The sequence below is a fragment of the Elephas maximus genome, chromosome 19 (assembly GCF_024166365.1).
Source record: "Elephas maximus indicus isolate mEleMax1 chromosome 19, mEleMax1 primary haplotype, whole genome shotgun sequence".
NCBI lineage: Eukaryota > Metazoa > Chordata > Mammalia > Proboscidea > Elephantidae > Elephas > Elephas maximus.
Window position 1 is genome coordinate 29,826,089 of NC_064837.1, and position 19,405 is coordinate 29,845,493.

General features: G+C 40.8%; 2 protein-coding genes across 3 annotated transcripts in view; one reads left to right on the top strand and one right to left on the bottom strand.

The window, feature by feature from the left end:
• CCT6B (chaperonin containing TCP1 subunit 6B) overlaps nt 1-8,646 on the bottom strand; it is a 35,769-nt gene extending 27,123 nt beyond the window's left edge. Inside the window, exons 1-4 of one of the 2 annotated variants that reach the window (XM_049860378.1) lie at nt 8,450-8,646; nt 4,832-4,895; nt 4,147-4,281; nt 867-1,040 (exon numbers count right to left, since the gene is read on the bottom strand). In XM_049860378.1, coding sequence (XP_049716335.1) covers nt 867-1,040; nt 4,147-4,281; nt 4,832-4,895; nt 8,450-8,586 — 510 coding nt within the window. In that variant the 5' untranslated portion in view covers nt 8,587-8,646. The remainder of the gene's footprint in view (nt 1-866; nt 1,041-4,146; nt 4,282-4,831; nt 4,896-8,449) is intronic. The other variant, XM_049860379.1, reaches the window with a different exon arrangement.
• Nucleotides 8,647-8,739: 93 nt separating this feature from the next.
• ZNF830 (zinc finger protein 830) lies at nt 8,740-10,499 on the top strand. The gene has a single exon (XM_049860380.1). The coding sequence runs from the start codon at nt 8,769-8,771 to the stop codon at nt 9,882-9,884; it is 1,116 nt and encodes a 371-aa protein (XP_049716337.1). The 5' UTR covers nt 8,740-8,768; the 3' UTR covers nt 9,885-10,499.
• The last annotated feature ends 8,906 nt before the right edge of the window (nt 10,500-19,405 follow it).

Sequence of the window (19,405 nt, forward strand, 5' to 3'; positions counted from 1 at the left end):
AAGAACACCTTAACAGGAAAGGAGAAAGTGTAATCTAAGGGAAGAGCTCAAATTTGCTGGCTGTAACAATATGAAAATTTAAGTCTCGTGTTTTATAATGAGAAATTTCCATGTCACGCCATAAATATATATATATATATATATATCTGTTTTAATGTGAAAATGTTTTTTCCCCAAAGTCCTAAAATAAAACTGACACTCCAGAAAGCTGTCTTATTTATTCTGCCGTGTATCTTCAGGGATATGCAATTTGAGATGCATAACTGATATATTCAAGTGTCAGAAACTGCAACACTGAAGAGCGATAATATTATCAAACCATAGCCACATGATAAAAGCCTTCCCAAAATATCAAGCCAACCTTGTCCTTATATCACATAAATTCTGCCTTTAAAAGTGAACAAAACAACGATGCATTTCCCAAATGTGAATCTTTTCTATCACAGCGACTATGCTTCATTAAAGTGGTAATCTTAACTACAAGGCATACTGCCAAAACAACTTCCCCGTGTGTCAGCTCAAATTAAAACACGGACCTCAAGTTTACAGAGACCAGCGTAGCATCGCAACAGCATCCACAAGAGATGATCCGCAGGCAGTCAAGCCCCCCCAAACTTTCGAGGAGTTTAAAACCCAATATTATGTTGCCTCGGGAAAACTTCTCTGACTTTATGACACTTTAGAAAAACAGAGCAAATACCATCTTGACCGATCAAATCTAGTCTATAGGTAAGTCTGTAAATATTTGTCCCCATATTTTAAGTTCAAAAGAACTGCATGCAATTCTTAATTATCTTACAGGAAAAAAGAAAAGCATCACCACGTGTCAGGCTACACTCTCTGAATTCAAAAGTTTAATCGCATACCTCTGTTAACACGTCAGCCAGCTCTGCGTGAACTTTAGTTCGTAAAGATGTTCTAGCCACATCTAAGAGGATTTCTCTTTTCATCTCCTTTTTTACTTTAACTTCCTCCAAAACTTCAAGTGCTTTTGTCTTCGCAGCTTCAAATCCTTCAGTTATTATTCTAGGGTGCAGGCCCTATTATATCAACATAAAACTATAAATTATAAAGTAAGTCATCCAAAGTCAAAGTCATTATCTTTTTCTATTAATATGTATGTCCAAAAGCATACTATTACCCATATCAATGCCACTAAAATATAAGTGTATGTATGTAATTTATAAAAGCCCCTTTTTCAGTGTATCATATTTGAAGCGATCTGACTTATAGAAAAGTTGAAAATCTAATTAAAAAAAAAAAACTTTATAGTTTTATAAGTCTTTTTTTCTGAAAATTATGACTACACTGTCGTGCAGTGCCCTTCTGAATGGGCACAAAAGAAAAAAAGACTCCTTTCAATGTAGAGGGAAAAAACCAGCACTGACTTGCAGAAAGCTGGCCGACACGAACCACCTTAACCAAGTCATCAAAGTTAACATCACAGTAATGGGACAAACAGACTTCATGTGGCTCCTGATATGAGGCACTAAGAAGAGCACACCACCACTGCTGTGATACTCCTGCTAAAAGTTTATAACCTCAGTCTAATCAAGAGGAACCAGACAAATCCAAATTGAGAGACTTTTCTACAAAATAAGCGGCGTACACTCTAAAAGGGGCCATGTTGTGAAATACAAAGGAAGGCTCAGAAACTATTCCGGCTTGAAGGAGATTAAAGGGACATGACAACTGAATACAATGCATGAGCCTAGATTTTCTTTTGCTGTAAGAAACATTTTAGGGACAAGTGGCGAAATCTGAATTTAATCTGCAGATAGATAATTGCACTGTATCAATGTGTCAATATTAATATTAATTTACTTGTTTTGGTAATTCTACCTTGGTCCTATAAGACAATTCCTTGATTTTAAGAATTATACTCTGAAATATTCAGATCCTCATGTCTGCAATGTATTTAAGATGTATATATGGAAGACAGAGAGCTAGGCACATATATGACAGAGAGAGATGGGGAATCTGAGTGAAAAAAAATATAGGAATTCTCTGTAATATTCTCGCAACCTTGATGTAGGTCTCAAATAGGACATAAGAAAAACGTTTATAAACTGTATTGTTTATCCTGCAAAATAATAAACTTTTTGACAGCTGGCACTAGGTCTAATTCATTCCTTCCCTCCATTCCTTTTCATCAGCCCTATAATAATTTTTTAAAAGTTGACATTTTTTAAGCATTTGTGCCCGGCACTATTCAGTGCTTCACATACATTATTTAATTTGGTCCTCTCAGAAAACACTGTGAAGTGGGTGTTATTATTATTTCCTATTTTACAGATGAGGAAACACAGGTTTAAAGGGATGATGTAATTTGCCTTAGATTACCATACTAGTAAGACATGGAGCTAAGATTTAAACCTACAATGCCTCAGTCCAAAGCCTGTGTTATTAACCATTTTCAAACAATTTCCTCAATTTATGACTCCACAGTCTCTCATCTGGACTACTATAAGAACCTCCAGTTTCGACTCCCTTAAAACTGCCCCCAAATACCAAATATTTAAAATGCCCATCTGACCATACCTCTCATCGATCTGTTTGTTCCCTAACACCCATGGGATAAAGCATAAGCTTCTTGATTGATAATACTGTATGTCTGTCCTCCGAGATCTGGCCCTACCACCTACTCCCCCAGCCTCTTCTCCACTACTGTCCACATCAGTTTAAACACCAGCAACACCAAACTGTTCATAGCTCATACCAGATGCTCCTCTGTGCCTTTGCTCATGTTGTTCCTTCTGCCTGGAATGCCATTCACTTTCATCAGGCTCACTCCTACTCACCCTGAAGACTTAGCTCAGGCCTTGCTTCCTCCAGGAAGCTCTTCCTCACTACCTCAGGCTAGTTTAGGACATCTGCCCCCACCCTCGGTGTTTCTATCATAATCTGTGCCTAGCTCTATCACTGTACTGTCACTGTTTCGTAATTATGTTGATGTTTGTCAGCATCTCCCCTCCCCCTCCCCCCAACACCTTTATTTCTAACCCAACCCCATAATTTTGTTTAGGTTTCTGTCTCTCTTCTGTCCTTCAGAAGAAGCCTACCCACAGCTCAAGAAGTAGATCCTGATTAGCCTAAGTCAATTCTCCTAAAAAGTGCTACTGGTTTGGGATGGGCATAAGAGCAAAATTGGTCCAATCATACTAAAGGATTTCTATTTCAGAGTCAGTTGAATAGTTTTCTCTTTCCCTCTCCTGTTGGGTGTTATACTAAGGGAAGCAGGTAGTTCTGATTTCCTCTAGCAATCTTACTTTCATGATGGTAATAAGCCTTAAGATGAAAGAGCATTGTGAGTAGAAAAGCTAAGAGATAAAAAGGATATGGGCATTAAATAACTGATTAAATTTTTTAATCAACCAACCCTGGAGCCTGCCTTATCTCTGTATGTTCTGTTGTGGGAGATAATAATATCCTTACTGTTCAAGTGAGATCCAAGCTTCTACTACTTACAGCCAAAAACATCCTAACTGATAGAAGTAGCAGGTACTGAATTAATATACAACTCCCAATACTAAGTGAAACACAAAGAAATAATAACTTTAGTAATTTGACTAGGTTATGCTCTGCCGAAAAGATTCTTGGAAAAGAGGAAAAATGCAAGTACTTACTTGGAAAAGAGAGATAAGTAATGCCAAAAATATATAGACTGAATGAATAAAGGCACAGAGGTAAAAACGTACATAGCGATTTCAGATGCTAGTGAGTGCAGGAGTCTGGCTAGAGGAGATGGTTTATAAAGGAAAGTAAAACTAGAAAGGTAGGTAAATTTACAATGTGGAAAACCTTCAAGAGTTTTCTCCAGTTTTTTTTTAAAAGGTATATGATTTGGTTTCAGCTTTTCAGTAATGTTTTCTTTCTTAGGCTAGTCACGGATACATGAATATATTTTTTTTGCCTTTTTATATGTCTTCAATATTTCATTTTTAAAAGAGATATAATTCCAATAAAAGGCATTAGTTTGGTTTAAAAAAAAAAAAGTTCATTATTTTTTCTATTTGTAACTGTCCAAGAATATCTTGATTCAAATTAACTTTCACCCCCTAAAATAAACCATTTTACTAGTAAACAAATAACTTCCCATTCAAAATAAAGTACTAAATCACAGTAAATTCTGTGAAATTCTAATACCTCAGAAATGTAAAGATCAGCTTGTTTTAGCAACTCTCCAATAATCAGCACATTTGAAGTAGTGCCGTCTCCTGTAATGTCATCCTGGGCTGTTGCTACTTTTGCTATCAAGGAAGCTGTTGGGTGTTGAATTTGCTGGAAAAAGTAAACAACAGCTTAAAAAAGAGAAAGGATGTGATAAAGTAGTCTACCAAAAATAAGATAACCTAGGAGTCAACAGTAAAATTAAGAAATGAAATAAGTTTCATTCTGCAAGTTTCCAAGTTTTATATTATTGATACTCACTAAATGTCAAGTTCAAAGTTTAAAAATTGAGAACTAATGAGGTTTGAACATTTTTAGGAGTCTTTGCTTCAGAATGCAATGACATTTTCAAAATACAATTAAATCTTTCAATCTCAAAGATGAATATATTTACGAAAATTGAGGATTTTATTTTCCCATGACCACAAAGAATACAATGCAGTGCCTTTAAATGACATTATTAATTTGGAAGTATCCCTAAGCTATTACTTAGACTATACAAAGATCTGAAAACAGCCAACAGACTTTTTTTTCACTGAGGTTTAATCTAATGAGTGTATCTGAAGACTGCAGTATTTGGCTGACAACCTTGGTTTAAAAACATGTAAGTTATACTATGTTCTTAACTAAGGTTTATTAAAAGTCAGCAGCGTCAGCTTACCATCTCATGGAGCAGCACATTGCCATCTTTGGTGAGTTTGATGTCACCTGTTCCAGAAACAAGCCTGTCCAGAGAACAGTGATTTTATTAACCTCACGTGGCAAAAGTCAAAAAGGCACCCCCAATGCTTATCACCGTATGTCCTTAACATAGGAAACTGAGCTTGGAAAACATCCATCGTACCACAGTGGGCACCATAGTAGTAACCGCCATTTGCAGCCCACAGAATCATTTCTCTCCAGATGGACTGCTATGGCTATTTCATTCCAAGTGGATGATTTACAAGTTTAAAGAACAGTTGATGGGCTATTAACAGTGCGTGTTCAAAGAAAAGTACTGAAAGTACTTGAAAGTCTACAAGCCACAAATTTGCAAATCTCTTGCAGGTTTTCTATTTTGGCCAATGTTATCATTTACTCTGTTACTCAACTTAGGTTCCCTCATCCCTCATATTTAATAGATCACCAAATTCTGTCAATTCGACAACCTAACTATCTCTTGAACCTACTCCATCCTCTCCGTCTCCACCGTAATCATCATTTCTACCCTGGACTACTTAGACATTCTCCTGATATCTCTGAATTTGAAATCACCCTCCACGCTACATTTATCTCCCTAAAATGCAATGTTATGCAGTCAGGTCCCTAATCAAATATCCTTCCATGATGTCATGTTCTCCATCACCTTCAAAGTAAAATCCAAACTAATTAGCAATAACATACTTGACTTCCCCCACGTGTCTGTACCAAGATGGATGTCAGGGGAGACTCTGAAACCTGCCCTAGAAAACGTCGAGCAGCTAAAGCAAGAGGAAAAATTGATGAAGTAAAAGAACTGAAGATTTCAAAGGGTGTCTCGAGAAGACAAAGTAAAGTATGATAATGACATGTGCAAAGAGCCGGAGATGGAAAACCAAAAGAGAAGAACAACGCTCGGCGTTTCTTAAGCTGAAAGAACTGAAGAAAAAATTCAAGCCTCAAGTTGCAATAGTAAAGGATTCTATGGGAAAATAGTAAACGATGCAGGAAGCATCAAAAGAAGATGGAAGGAATACACAGTCATTATACCAAAAAGAATTAGTTGATGTTCAACCATTTCAAGAGGTGGCATATAATCAGGAACTGATGGTACTAAAGGAAGAAGTCCAAGCTGCTCTGAAGGCATTGGTGAAAAACAAGGCTCCAGGAATTGATGGAATTATCAATTGAGATGTTTCAACACATGGATGCAGTGCTGGTGGTGCTCACTCACCTATGCCAAGAAATATGGAAGACAGCGTCCTGGCCAACTGACTGGAAGAGATCCATATTTATGCCTATTCCCAAGGAAGGTGATGCAACCGAATGTGGAAATTATAGAACAATATCATTAATATCACACACAAGCAAAATTTTGCTGAAGATCATTCAAAAACGGCTGCAGCAGTATATCGACAGGGAACTGCCAGAAATTCAGACTGGTTTCAGAAGAGGATGTGGAACCAGGGATATCATTGTTGATGTCAGATGGATCCTGGATGAAAGCAGAGAAGACCAAAAGGATGTTTACCTGTGTTTTATTGACTATGCAAAGGCATTCGACTGTGTGGATCATAACGAATTATGGATAACACTGCGAAGAATGGGAATTTCAGAATGCTTAATTGTGCTCATGAGGAACCTTTACATAAATCAAGAGGCAGTTGTTCGGACAGAACAGGGGGATACTGATTGGTTTAAAGACAGGAAAGGTGTGTGTCAGTGTTGTATTTTTTCACCATACCTGTTCAATATCTATGCTGAGCAAATAATACGAGAAGCTGGACTATATGAAGAATGGGGCATCAGGATTGGAGGAAGACTCATTAACAACCCGTGTTATGCAGATGACACAACCTTGCTTGCTGAAAGTGAAGAGGATTTGAAGCACTTACTAATGAAGATCAAAGACCACAGCCTTCAGTATGGATTACACCTCAACGTAAAGAAAACAAAAATCCTCACAACTGGACCAATGAGCAACATCATGATAAACAGAGAAAAGACTGAAGTTGTCAAGGATTTTTTACTTGGATCCACAATCAACAGCCATGGAAGCAGCAGTCAAGAAATCAAAAGATGCATTGCATTGGATAAATCTGCTGCAAAGGACTTCTTTGAAGTGTTGAAGAGCAAAGATGTCACCTTGAAGACTAAGGTGCGCCTGACCCAAGCCATGGTATTTTCAATTGCATTATATGCATGTGAAAGCTGGACAATGAATAAGGAAGACCGAAGAACTGACGTCTCTGCATTGTGGTGTTGGAGAAGAATATTCAATATACCATGGACTGCCAAAAGAACGAACAAATCTATCTTAGAAGAAGTACAGCCAGAATGCTCCTCAGAGGCAAGGATGGCGAGACTGCGTCTTACATACTTTGGACATGTTGTCAGGAGGGATTAGTCCCTGGAGAAGGACATCATGCTTGGCAGAGTACAGGGTCAGTGGAAAAGAGGGAGACCCTCAATGAGGTGGATTGACACAGTGGCCGCAACAATGAGCTCAAGCATAACAATGACTGTAAGGATGGCTCAGGACTGGGCAGTACTTCGTTCTGTTGTGCACAGGGTCACTACGAGTCAGAACCGACTCGGCGGCACCTAACAACAACAACAACATACTTGACTTTTCCCAATCTGGCTTCTGTTATCTCTCCTGCCTCATCTACCACTTTCCCGAAAGCAAATCCTGTGATTCCCCCAATATATCATGCTTTTTGTTTCTATTGGATTTACACCTTTGGACTTTCTTCCTCCTGAAGTTGCCCTACCTAGGATCTTCCTCCCTTCTCCAACTGGTGAACTCTTATTCTTCTTTCGAGACTCTGATCAAACATCATCTGTTATTTGACAGGCTTTTCCTTTTTACACCAGTAGTCACTTTTCTCAATACAACCACAGAGACAGAGATATAAATTATTGGCACATCTGTCTCCCCCTACCGTATCTCAAGAATAGAAACGCCATCTTGGTCATTTGTGTTTCCAGTATCTAGCAGAGTTACATTTACAGTTATTAGTTTATTCCTCTGAAGATGTATCTCCCTTCTTACACCCATTTCCCCTCATCCTTCTTTTTCCCTCACTAAATAAATATATGCCGAAATTATGAATATGAAGACCCGTAGGCACAGAGCGACCAAGTAACATGCCCAAGGAGTCACTGCTAGAAGGTTACGGAACTTGAATTTGAACCTATGCCTGTCAGGCTCCAAAGCCACTGCCAAACCCAGAATATCTGTCGAATTTACAGACTAAGGGCATGTAGCCTCAAAAACCAAGGAAGTTAAATAGCTTACGTTACTAATGAGACACTACATGAACTGACTTTCTAGGCGCATATGAACATCACAGTGAAAAGCTGGCGGGGAAGGGAGGGTTTCCACAGATTCACTCCTGAGACCCTTTCCTCAGGAGGCTCTCCTGCTCCTCCCCCGTCGGGCTGGAGAGGACCTCAGGACAGGAATGAGAACGAGAGAAAACCAGCCCACAGGTGTGTCCCCATCGCCCCATTCTCTTCGCGGAACGTCCGTCTCAGGGCACGCCCGGACACCCAACAACCCCCAGCGCCGTAACCGCCGCTCCAACCGCCGCCTCACATTTTCATCGTGCCCTTAGGCCCCAAGTTGGTCCGCAGCACATCCTGCAGCCCTCGGGCGGCGCATATATTGACGGCCAAAGCTGCTTGGGCCCGCGCCACCTCGGCCTTGCAGTTTAGGGCCTTGACTGCAGCCATAGGGCGAGCAATCCAGGCAACAACCCAGCCGGCAAAAACCGCCTCAAACACGATTCTGAGAATAACTCCGGCGCCGCACCGCCCTCTTCTGAGCCTCAGCCAATCACCGCCAGGACAGGAAATGACGTTGTGAAAACATCGCCGGGACGGACGTCAGAGCCGCCTTGGGTCGGGTCGCAAAAATGGCGTCCTCCGCCCCGTCTCGTACTTCGTCAGGGAAGCGAGTGGTGAATCAGGACGAACTGCGGCGGTTAATGAAGGAGAAGCAACGTTTGAGCACCAATCGGAAACGGATAGAATCTCCATTCGCAAAATACAACCGTTTAGGGCAGCTGAGTTGTGCCCTGTGTAACACCTCGGTTAAGAGCGAGCTTCTGTGGCAGACTCACGTCCTGGGAAAGCAGCACCGAGAGAAAGTGGCTGAGCTGAAAGGCGCGAAGGAAGCCACCCAGGGATTGTCCACCAGTGCAGAGCCTCTGTCCGCCAAGAGGAAGGCGCCGGACGCAGAGAGCCAAGATGCCAAGAGAGCAAAGGCCTCCACGGTGCTTCAGGTACAGCCGTCCACATCTGCTTTGCCCACGAACTTTGATAAAACAGGAAAGGAGTCCACTAAAGCAACCGCCAGTAAGGCTTTAAGACTCGGTTTACTCCCTGATTATGAGGATGAAGAAGAGGACGAAGGGGAAGAGGAGGGAGCAGAAGGAAAAAAGGAGGACGCTACCAGGGTGCCGCCGGACGCACAGGGCAAGGAACACTCACTGCCCTCCTCGCGGGAGGCAACAAGTAGTGTGCTGCCAAACGATTTCTTTGATACAAATCCTCCCAAGGCCCCCTTAATCCCTCATTCAGGGTCAATCGAGAAAGCAGAAATACATGAAAAAGTGGTGGAAAGGAGAGAAAACACTGCGGAAGCACTACCGGAAGGTTTTTTTGACGACCCCGAAGTAGATGCGAGGGTACGAAAGGTTGATGCCCCAAAGGATCAGATGGACAAAGAGTGGGACGAATTTCAAAAAGCCATGAGGCAGGTCAACACTATTTCTGAAGCCATAGTGGCTGAAGAGGACGAGGAGGGACGGTTGGACCGGCAGATTGGGGAAATCGATGAGCAGATAGAGTGTTACCGTCGGGTGGAAAAGCTGCGGAATCGCCAGGATGAAATAAAACACAAGCTTAAAGCAGTTCTGACCATAAAAGAACTGCAGAAAAAGGAAGAGGAGAATGTTGACAGCGACGATGAGGGGGAACTGCAGGACCTGTTGTCTCAGGATTGGAGGGTGAAAGGGGCTTTGTTATAGGGTTCCAAGGACCCAAGATTTTTAACGGCCTCTACGTTTGTATGGAAGACACTGTCTCTTGGTGTGATCTCGGTTACTCCATGGCTAGAGGCTTGTCTGCCTAACCCGCTTATTGAAATAAAAAGAGCCTGTGAGGGACAGCACTTTGGAAAACCGGTGTAAAATACTTTTGAGGTAAAGTTGTTCTTCAAGTTTTTGAAGTTTTTCACACATTTACAGGTTTAAATGTATGACTTTGAGCTGTAAAATCTGTAAGCTGTAAATATTGCACATAGCTAAATATATATATTTACTTAAGTAACTGTTTTGAAATTTTGAATTAATATAAGTGAGCCCAACAGACATGTTTTTAGGTACGTATGAATGTGCTATTTGGGATGTATATGGCTCTTTCTGACTCCTAATTCATACTCAAGTGGTGTTTTGTTTTTTAGAACATTGCTTATAAACACATGTCATTCTGGGTTAATCAGTTCTCTGAGTATTGTTTCTTTTTTCAAAAACATGCTTTAAAAGAACATAGAGAAAAATATGTGCCAAACACGATCACCCTCCTCAAACTCAGAGTTTCTCTTGACTACCCCAATAATTCTCAGATGTAGGTGCACGTGAGAATCACCTTTGAAATCTAAAATATACATATATATAATATGCATATATATAAAGTATACTTTTTTTCTTTATATTAAAAAAAACCTGTTGCCATCGATTCAATTCCAACTCACAGTGACCCTATAGGACGGAGTAGAAATGGCCCATAGGACTTCCAAGGAGAGTGGCTGGTGGATTTGAACTGCCAGCCTTTTAGTTGGCAAGCATAGCTCTCAACCACTGTGTCAGCCAGGGCTGTGTGTGTGTGTGGTGTGTGTGTGGTGTGTGCGTGTGTGTTTAACGTGCCTGAATTCTACCCTTAGATGGAGCCCTGATGGCACAGTGGTTAAAAGCTCAGCTGTTAACCAACAGGTCGGCAATTCGAATCCACCAGCCACTCCTTGGAAACCCTATGGGGCAGTTCTACTCTGTCCTATAGGATCGCTATGAGTTGGAGTCGACTCGATGGCAGTGGGTGTGGTTTTTGGTTTATGTGTGTTTATGTGTTTTTGTTTTTTGTCCAGTGTGCCTGAGTCCTACCCTTAAAAAGCTCCCTAAACCAGTTGCCGTCAAGTCAGTTCCGATTCATAATGACCTCCGTAGGTTATTAAATACACCAAAGTTGGAGAACCACTGCCCTAAATCCAGAACCCACTTATATTTTTGCAGGTTTTGCTTTTTCCTTAAATAACATATTCCATAATTTTGCTGTCTTGTATAAAAGAGATATTGCCTTTTATTTATAGTTTATCCAGTCTTAAGTTTTACTACGTTTTGCAGTAAATTATGGTTCAGAATTAAAGGTTCTATCTATTATAGGAAGGATATTTAAGTTGTTTTCCTAGCAGTAACAATTGACTTGTGCTGGCCATTGATAGTTTAAATTACCCTCCCTTTGGAGATAAAAGTATTCAGATAGGAAAAAGGAATCAGCAGTGTTCCAGGGATAGAAATACATAGAACATATTCAAAGAACAGTGAGCAGTAATAATAATAGCTAAGGCATATATAGCTCTTACTCTGAGCCAGACAAGGTTCTGTGTGCTTTACATATGTTAACTCAGCCTAGTTCGGATAAAGCCAGGTTTTACGGAAGGAAGTACCAAGAGATAAGGTATGGAATGCCTTGAGCATTAGGTGAAAGAATTTCTCCTGCAGGCACTATGGAAAAAACTGGAGGTTTTTGAGGAAATCTGCAGAGAAATGGAAGTTTATTCTAGGTGCAGTATATAGAATGGAATGAACACGGGAAGGGGAGAAGACAGCAGGGAGACTAGTCAGAAACTAGTGTTTCAAAAGGTATGGATTGGGAGAAAAGGAATAGATAGAATTTCACAGGAAGAGCTGACATTTTAGTGATAGATGAGAAATAAAAGAACAGGAGGAATAAAGATGAGCTCTAAGGTTTTTTTAGTGTAGGTGACTGAAAGAAGTCATCTAACACTGAGCAGGTGCTCTGTGTCACAAATTATTAATTATCCTATGACTTCAGTACAAAGTTGTTGCTTTCTTGAGCTATCAGCTGATTAGTGATAGCAACTTTGATGACATAGAGGACATGCCCGCCACAAATGTATGAACCCACAGTCACTCAGAATTTTCCATCATTCATCACTTTATTATTTCAGAATGTGAAAAACTACAAAAGTAGCATTGAATGGTGGGCCCAGTTCTCCTTGGCCCAAGAGGTTATGCTTATGATCTAGAGCAGCACTGTCCATTCAAATAAAATGCAAGCTACATATGTACTTTAAAATTTTTGAGTAGCCACATTAAAAAGCAAAAAGAAATGTGGCATTAATTTTAATAATGCGTTTTATTTCATCTAAAAGATTTAACATTCAAAATGTCATTTTTTAAAAATTATTAATCAGATATTTTACTTTTTGTACTTCTTTTATTGCACTTTAGGTGAAGGTTTATAGAGCAACTTAGTTTCCCATTCAATAATTTATACACAAAGAGTTCCATGATATTGGTTGCAACCCCTACAGTGTGTCATCACTCTCTTCATTTCCACCCTGAGTTACCCATTTCCATTCGTCTCGTTTTCCTGCCCCTTTCTGCCTTCTCGTCTTTGCTTTTTGGGCAGATGTTGCCCTTTTGGTCTCATAGAGTTGATTGTTCTAAGAAACACTTTCCTCACAGGTATTATTGTTTACTTTTTAGGCCTGTCTGTTACTTGGTTGAAAGGTAATGTCTGGGAGTGGCTTCAGATCCAAGTTAGAAGGATGACTCCTTAGGGCCATAGTCTTGGGGGTTCCTCTAGTCTCTATCAGACCAGTAATTCTGGTCTTTTTTATGAATTTGGATTTTGTTCTACATTTTTCTCCTGCTCTGTCCAGGACCCTCTATTGTGATCCTGGTCAGAGTAGTTGGTAGTGGTAGCCAGGCACCATCTAGTTCTGGTCTTAGGCTGGTGGAGGCTGTGGTTCATGAGGCCGTTAGATCTTTGGACTCATTGCTTCCTTGAGTCTTTGGTTTTCTTCAGTCTCCTTTGCTCTGGACGGGAAAAGACCAATAGTTGTATCTTAGATGACCGCTCGCAAGCTTTTAAGACCCCAGATGTTACTCACCAAAGTAAGATGTAGAGCACTGACTTTATGAGCTATAGTATGCCAGTTGACCTAGATGACCCCCAAGACTATGATCCCCAGCCCTCAAGCCTAGTAGCTCAGTCCCACAAAGTATTTGGTTATGTCTAAGTAGTTTCCCTGACTGTGTTCCATTGTATATATGGCTATGCATGCAGCAATACAAATATGTATGTAGAAATATCCAACTGTGTCTATACATGCACATAGGTGTACTCCCATGTGCCCTCCCATACCTATTCATACATATCTGCCTATGTATCCAGTCATGTATTATTGTTTGTTATTACTGTTGCCTTTTTTCTTGCATACCTAATGCATCAGTTAAGTCCTGTCAGTTCTGCCTTAAAATGTGCCTAGAATCTGTCCAGTTCTTTCTGTGTCCTAGCCACCAGCACTCATTGTTGCCTAGTCCCCTGATCCCAGCCACAATCTATTATCAACAAGAATCCAGAGTGATCTTTTGAAAATTTACATCAAGCTACTCTGAGCCTTAAAACTCTCCAGTATATGCTTCTATCATGTTTAGAAAAAAAAAGAAATAATCCAAGCCCCTATTAAGCCTACATGGCATTCAGGGGCTGCTAATTCATATATCTACTACTATGAACTAATGACCACAAGCCCCTGTTAAAGGGTAGGAAAGCATAACTGCTGTATGTTGAGATCAGTTGACATTCAGGAATAGCGGCCTGGCATGACTGAGTTTTCTTTAATTTCGAGAGATGTTGCAAATCAAAACCGTTTTTATGTTTTTAGTGAAATCTCAGACACAGTGTGGGCTGAATGTGATCCTTGGGCCCCTACTTTGAGACCTACCACTCTTAACCTCATCTTTTACACTCTAACCCTTTAGTCTCTATGTCCCAGTTCTCACTGGCTAGCTTTCTGTCCCCTAAACATGCCCTTGCTATTCCTTCTGCTTAGAACCTGACTTAAGATAACATGGCAGTCTTCTCATCATTCACTTCTCAGCTCTAATATCTCTCAGGCCTTACCAGATGACATAAACAGCCAACCCCCCACCTCCTGTCAGTCTCTATCACTCTATTTTACAAATGCTTTACGTTTAAGTGTAAGTTAATGTCTCTCCACACCAGAGTGTAAACTTCACAAAAGCAGGGAGTTTATCTGTTTTGTTCACAACCCAAAATAATGCCTGGCATATAGTAGGGCTTAATTAATATCTGTTGAATGAATAATAACCATACAGCAGGAAGTTGCTTGGAAAAGTGGCTAAAAAAAAAAAAAAAAAAGACCAAGCTGACTAGTGGAAACCATAACCAGAACAAAAGTCAGTTCAGTGGCTAGAACAAAGGGCTGAGAAATCTTTTCCTGCCATGTTTCTGCCTTACTTCCCTGGCACAGGAAGGCCTTTCCTATTCTGAGAGCACACAGCAGCACAAGGAGCACACACAACAGCCTCTAGGGTGCAATGGGCCACCTCTGCATTTAGCAGCTAATTGGAGTTCCTCACGGCACCAAGCAAGCAAAGACGGATGGCGATGGCGGGAGCTAGTGGGCAGCCTTGATTGCCTAGAGGCCTCTTAACTGGAAAGCAGGAGAAAGAAAGTGATGCAGTAGCAGGGTAAGATCAAAGAGCAAGTACACTCTGCTTCCCAGCTGCTCTCAGCCCTCAGTCTGCTTCTCTGCCATCACCATTTCCTTTGGCTCGCTCCTGTTGCTTGGCAGGCAGCTATTTCGGAGAGAATCTTTGCACCCAGGCATCCTTCACTGAAAGCACTCCCAGTCTCTCAGAAGAGAGGCGTTCCATCTGCCTATGTCTCCATTTTGCTAATGGCATTTGGCGGGATTCATGTGCACTTGGAGCCAGCGGTCACCTTTAGGGGAATGGGGAGGACCACACTGATTGGGTAGCTGATGGTACTGGTGGTTGTTTTTTTGTTGTGTGTTCGTTTGTTGTTTTGCTAAATACGGTTAGAGTGTCAATCAAGCCAACTTGTCAAGATTATTATTAATAATAGCTACAATTCTGGATACCTACCATGTGTGGCATTATGCTAGGGCCTGACATATACTACCTCTAATACGACGACCCCGTAAAATATATGATGCCCTCATTTTACAGATGAGGAGACTGAGGCTCAGAAGTGAAGCAACTTGTTCAAGGCAACATCCCAAAGCTGGTTCTTTCCACTGTTTCCCTGCATCGTTATTACTTAATGAGAGTATTGCATTTGTATTTGCATATTGAGGGTATTTTTTTCTCACCACCCTCATATCAGTCTTCCTCAAATCTCAACACCCCCTAGAGAGATAACACTACAATTATCACCTCCATTTTAGATGCCTAATGACTTGTCAAGGTCACTCAGCAAGTTAACTGCTAAAGAAAGATTAGATGTAACTTGATTCCCCATTCAGTGGTCTCTCTACTATTTATTAATGAAATGTGGGAAATGAGGGAAGATCCCCAAAAACATCAAGAATTAAGATTAGGGATGTTTGCTGTCAAGGTTAAGGGAATTTAGTGTTCTTCAGAAAACTTGGCTGGGTGGGGAAGCCATATTTTTTAAAGTTTGTTGCCCTCAGATTTTCTCCACACACTCACCCTCCCCTGCCCTGTCCCCATTTCACCAACAGTAAGTTGTATCCCTCAGTGGTCTCTGATAGGAGGAAGGAAGATGATTTCAGTTCTGTGACATTTCAGCTAGGAAACAGCTACACAGTGCCCTGTTACCTACCACTTTTTAACAACATGGCCTTAGTTTTCCTCAACTGCAAAACAGGGAGAGTAGTAGTGCCTACCTTCTGGGGGTACTCATGTTTAAATGCATATAAATTCTTTTAGTACAGCATCTGCCCCATAGTAAGCATTCATTCACTATGAGCTAATATTATTCATTATTCATGTTCATATATATTTATATATTATTCAGGCTTATATGTGTGCACTCACACAGGTTTATATATAAACCATATATATATGGTTTATTCCAGAACATTGCTTTTCCTCCATGGCACCATTCTCAGAGGGTTTCTGGGGGAAAATGCAAAGAAAGGGATGTACTCTGGGATAATCTAGACATACCAGAGAACCTGGATTAAATAGAGGTACTTTCCAAGAAGGAGCCCTGGCGGCACAGTGGTTAAGCTCTTGGCTGCTAACCAAAAGGTCAGTGGTTTCAACCCACCAAGGGAGAAAGATATGACAATCTCCTTCCATAAAGATTGTTGTTGTTAGGTGCCATTGAGTCAGTTCCAACTTATGGTGACCCTATGTACAACAGAATGAAACACTGCCCGGTCCTAGACCGTCTTCACAATCATTGCTATGCTTGAGCCCCTTGTTGCAGCCACTCTGTCAATCCATCTCACTGAGGGTCTTCCTCTCTATCGCTGACCCTCTACTTTACCAAGCATGATGTTCTTCTGCAGGGACCAGTCCCTCCTGATAACCTGTCCAAAGTATGTGAGACGAAGTCTCACCATCCTTCTAATGAGTATTCTGGCTATACCTCTCTCAAGACAGATTTGTTCGTTTTCCTGGCAGTCCACGGTATGTATATTCAGTATTCTTTGCCAGCAACATAATTCAAAGGCATCAGTTCTTTGCTCTTCCTTATTCATTGTCCAGCTTTTGCATGCATACAAGGCAATTGAAAAAATCATGGCTTGAATCAGGTGCACCTTAGTCCTCAAAGTGACATCTTTGCTTTTGTGACACAGTGACCTCCTTAGGTCTTTTGCAGATTTGCCCAACGCAATGTCGTTTGATTTCCTGACTGCTGCTTACGTGGGCATCTATTGTGGATCCAAGTAAAATGAAATCCTTGACAACTTCAATCTTTCTCTGTTTTATCATGATGTTGTTTATTGGTCCAGTTGTAAGGATTTTTGTTTTCTTTATGTTGAGGTGTAATCCATACTGAAGGTTTTGGTTTTTCTTTTTGGTATGTTGAGGTGTAATCCACACTGAAGGTTGTAGTCTTTGATCTCCATCAGTAAGTGCTTCAAGTCCTCTTCACTTTCTGAAAGCAAGGTTGTGTAATCTGTATATCACAGGTTGTTGATGAGTCTACCTCCAACACTGATGCCATGTTTTTCTTTATATAGTCCAGCTTCTCAGATTATATGCTCAGCATACAGACTGAGTAAGTATGGGCAAAGGATACAACCCTGACGCCACCTTTCCTGCCTTTAAACCACACGGTATTCCCTTGTTCTGTTCAAATGACTGCCTCTTGGTCTATGTACAGGTTCTGCATAAGCACAATTGAAGTGTTCTGGAATTCCCATTCTTTGCAATGTTATCCATAATTTGTTATGATCCACACAGTCAAAAAGCCTTTGCATAGTCAGTAAAAACACAGGTACACATCTTTCTGGTATTCTCTGCTTTCAGCCAAGATCCATCTGGCATCAGCAATGATATCCCTCGTTCCACATCCTCTTCTGAATCTGGCTTGAATTTTTGGCAGTTCCCTGTCAGTGTACTGCTGCAGCCGCCTTTGAATGATCTTAGCAAAATTTTCTGTGTGATGTTAATGATACTGTTCGATAATTTCCACATTCTGTTGGATCGCCTTTCTTTGGAGTGGGCACAGATATGGATCTCTTCCAGTCAGTTGGCCAGGTAGCTGTCTTCCAAATTTCTTGGCATAGATAAGTGAGCACCTCCAATGCTGCATCCATTTGTTGAAATACCTCAACTGGTATTCTGTCAATTCCTGGAGCCTTGTTTTTTTGCCAGTGCCTTCAGTGCAGCTTGGACGTCTTCCTTTAGTACCATCAGTTCTTGGTCATATGCTACCTCCTGAAATGGTTGAATATCGACCAATTCTTTTTGGTACAGTGACTCCATGTATTCCTTCCGTCTTCTTTTGATGCTTCCTGCATTGTTCAATATTTTGCCCATAGAATCTCTCAAAATTGCAACTCAAAGCTTGAATTTTTTCTTCAGTTCTTTCAACTTGAAAAATGCCAGGCATGTTCTTCCCTTTTGGTTTTCTAACTCCAGGTCTTTGCACATTTCATTAAATACTTAGTTTTCTTCAGCCACCCATTGAAATCTTCTGTTCAGCTTTTTTACTTCATCATCTCTTCCATTCGTTTTAGCTGCTCTACATTCAAGAGTAAGTTTCAGAGCCTCTTCTGACATCCATTTTGGTCTTTTGTTTCCTGTCCTTTTAGTGACCTTTTGCTTTCTTCATGTATAATGTCCTTAATATCATCTCACAACTCATCTGGTGTTCGGTCATTAGTGTTCAGTGCATCAAATCTATTCTTGAAATGGTCTCAAAATTCAGGTGGGATATTCTCAAGGTCATACTTTAGCCCTGGTGGACTTGCTTTAGTTTTCTTCAATGTCCACTTGAACTTGCATATGAACAATTGATGGTCTGTTCTACAGTTGGCCCCTGGCCTTGTTCTGATGGATGATACTGAGCTTCTCCATTGTCTCTTTCAATAGATGAAGTCACTTGATTCCTGTGTATTCCATCTGGTGAGGTCCATGTGTATAGTCACCGTTTATGTTGTTGAAAAAGGTATTTGCAATGAATAACTTCTTGGTCTCGTAAAATTCTATCATGCCATCTCCCATCATTTCTATCACCAAGGCCATATTTTCCAACTACGAATCGTTCTTCGTTTCCAACTTTGGCATTCCAATCACAAGTGGTTATTGGTGCATCTTGATTGCATGTTTGATCAATTTCAGACTGCGTAAGTTGCGAACAAATCGTCAGTTTCTTCATCTTGGACATCACTGGTTGGTGAGTAAATTTGAACAATAGTAGTATTAATGGTCTTCCTTGTAGGTGTATGGACATTATCCTCTCACTGACAGCATTGTACTTCAGGACAGATCTTGAAACATTCTTTTCGATGATGAGTGTGATGGTGTTCCCCTTCAATTTATCATTCCCCGCGTAGACCATATGATCGTCTTGGAAACCGACGGGGCAGTTCTACTGTCCTGTAAGGTCACTAGGAGTCGGAACAACTCGACCGCACACAATGACAGCAACTTCCCAAGAAGGCTTAAATCCATTCACTCCCTCTCATTTGTATATTTGACATTTAACTGAGAACATACTGTATGACAGGTCCTGGAGATTCAGATACGTGGTCCCTGAACCAAGGGATCCTAATCTAGACCATAGTTTCTCCACCTTGGCACAATTAACATTTGAGTCCAGATAATACTTAGTTAGGGGTGTGTGGAGATGCGCTGTCCTGTGCACAGATACAGGGAAAGTATACAAAGTGTTCGGAAAATAGTGGCTTGAGTACACGGAAGGAAGTGTTCAGAGGTAGGAAAGGAAGACCACTGGGTCCAGATCGTAAAGGGCCTTGTATGCTATCCTAAGA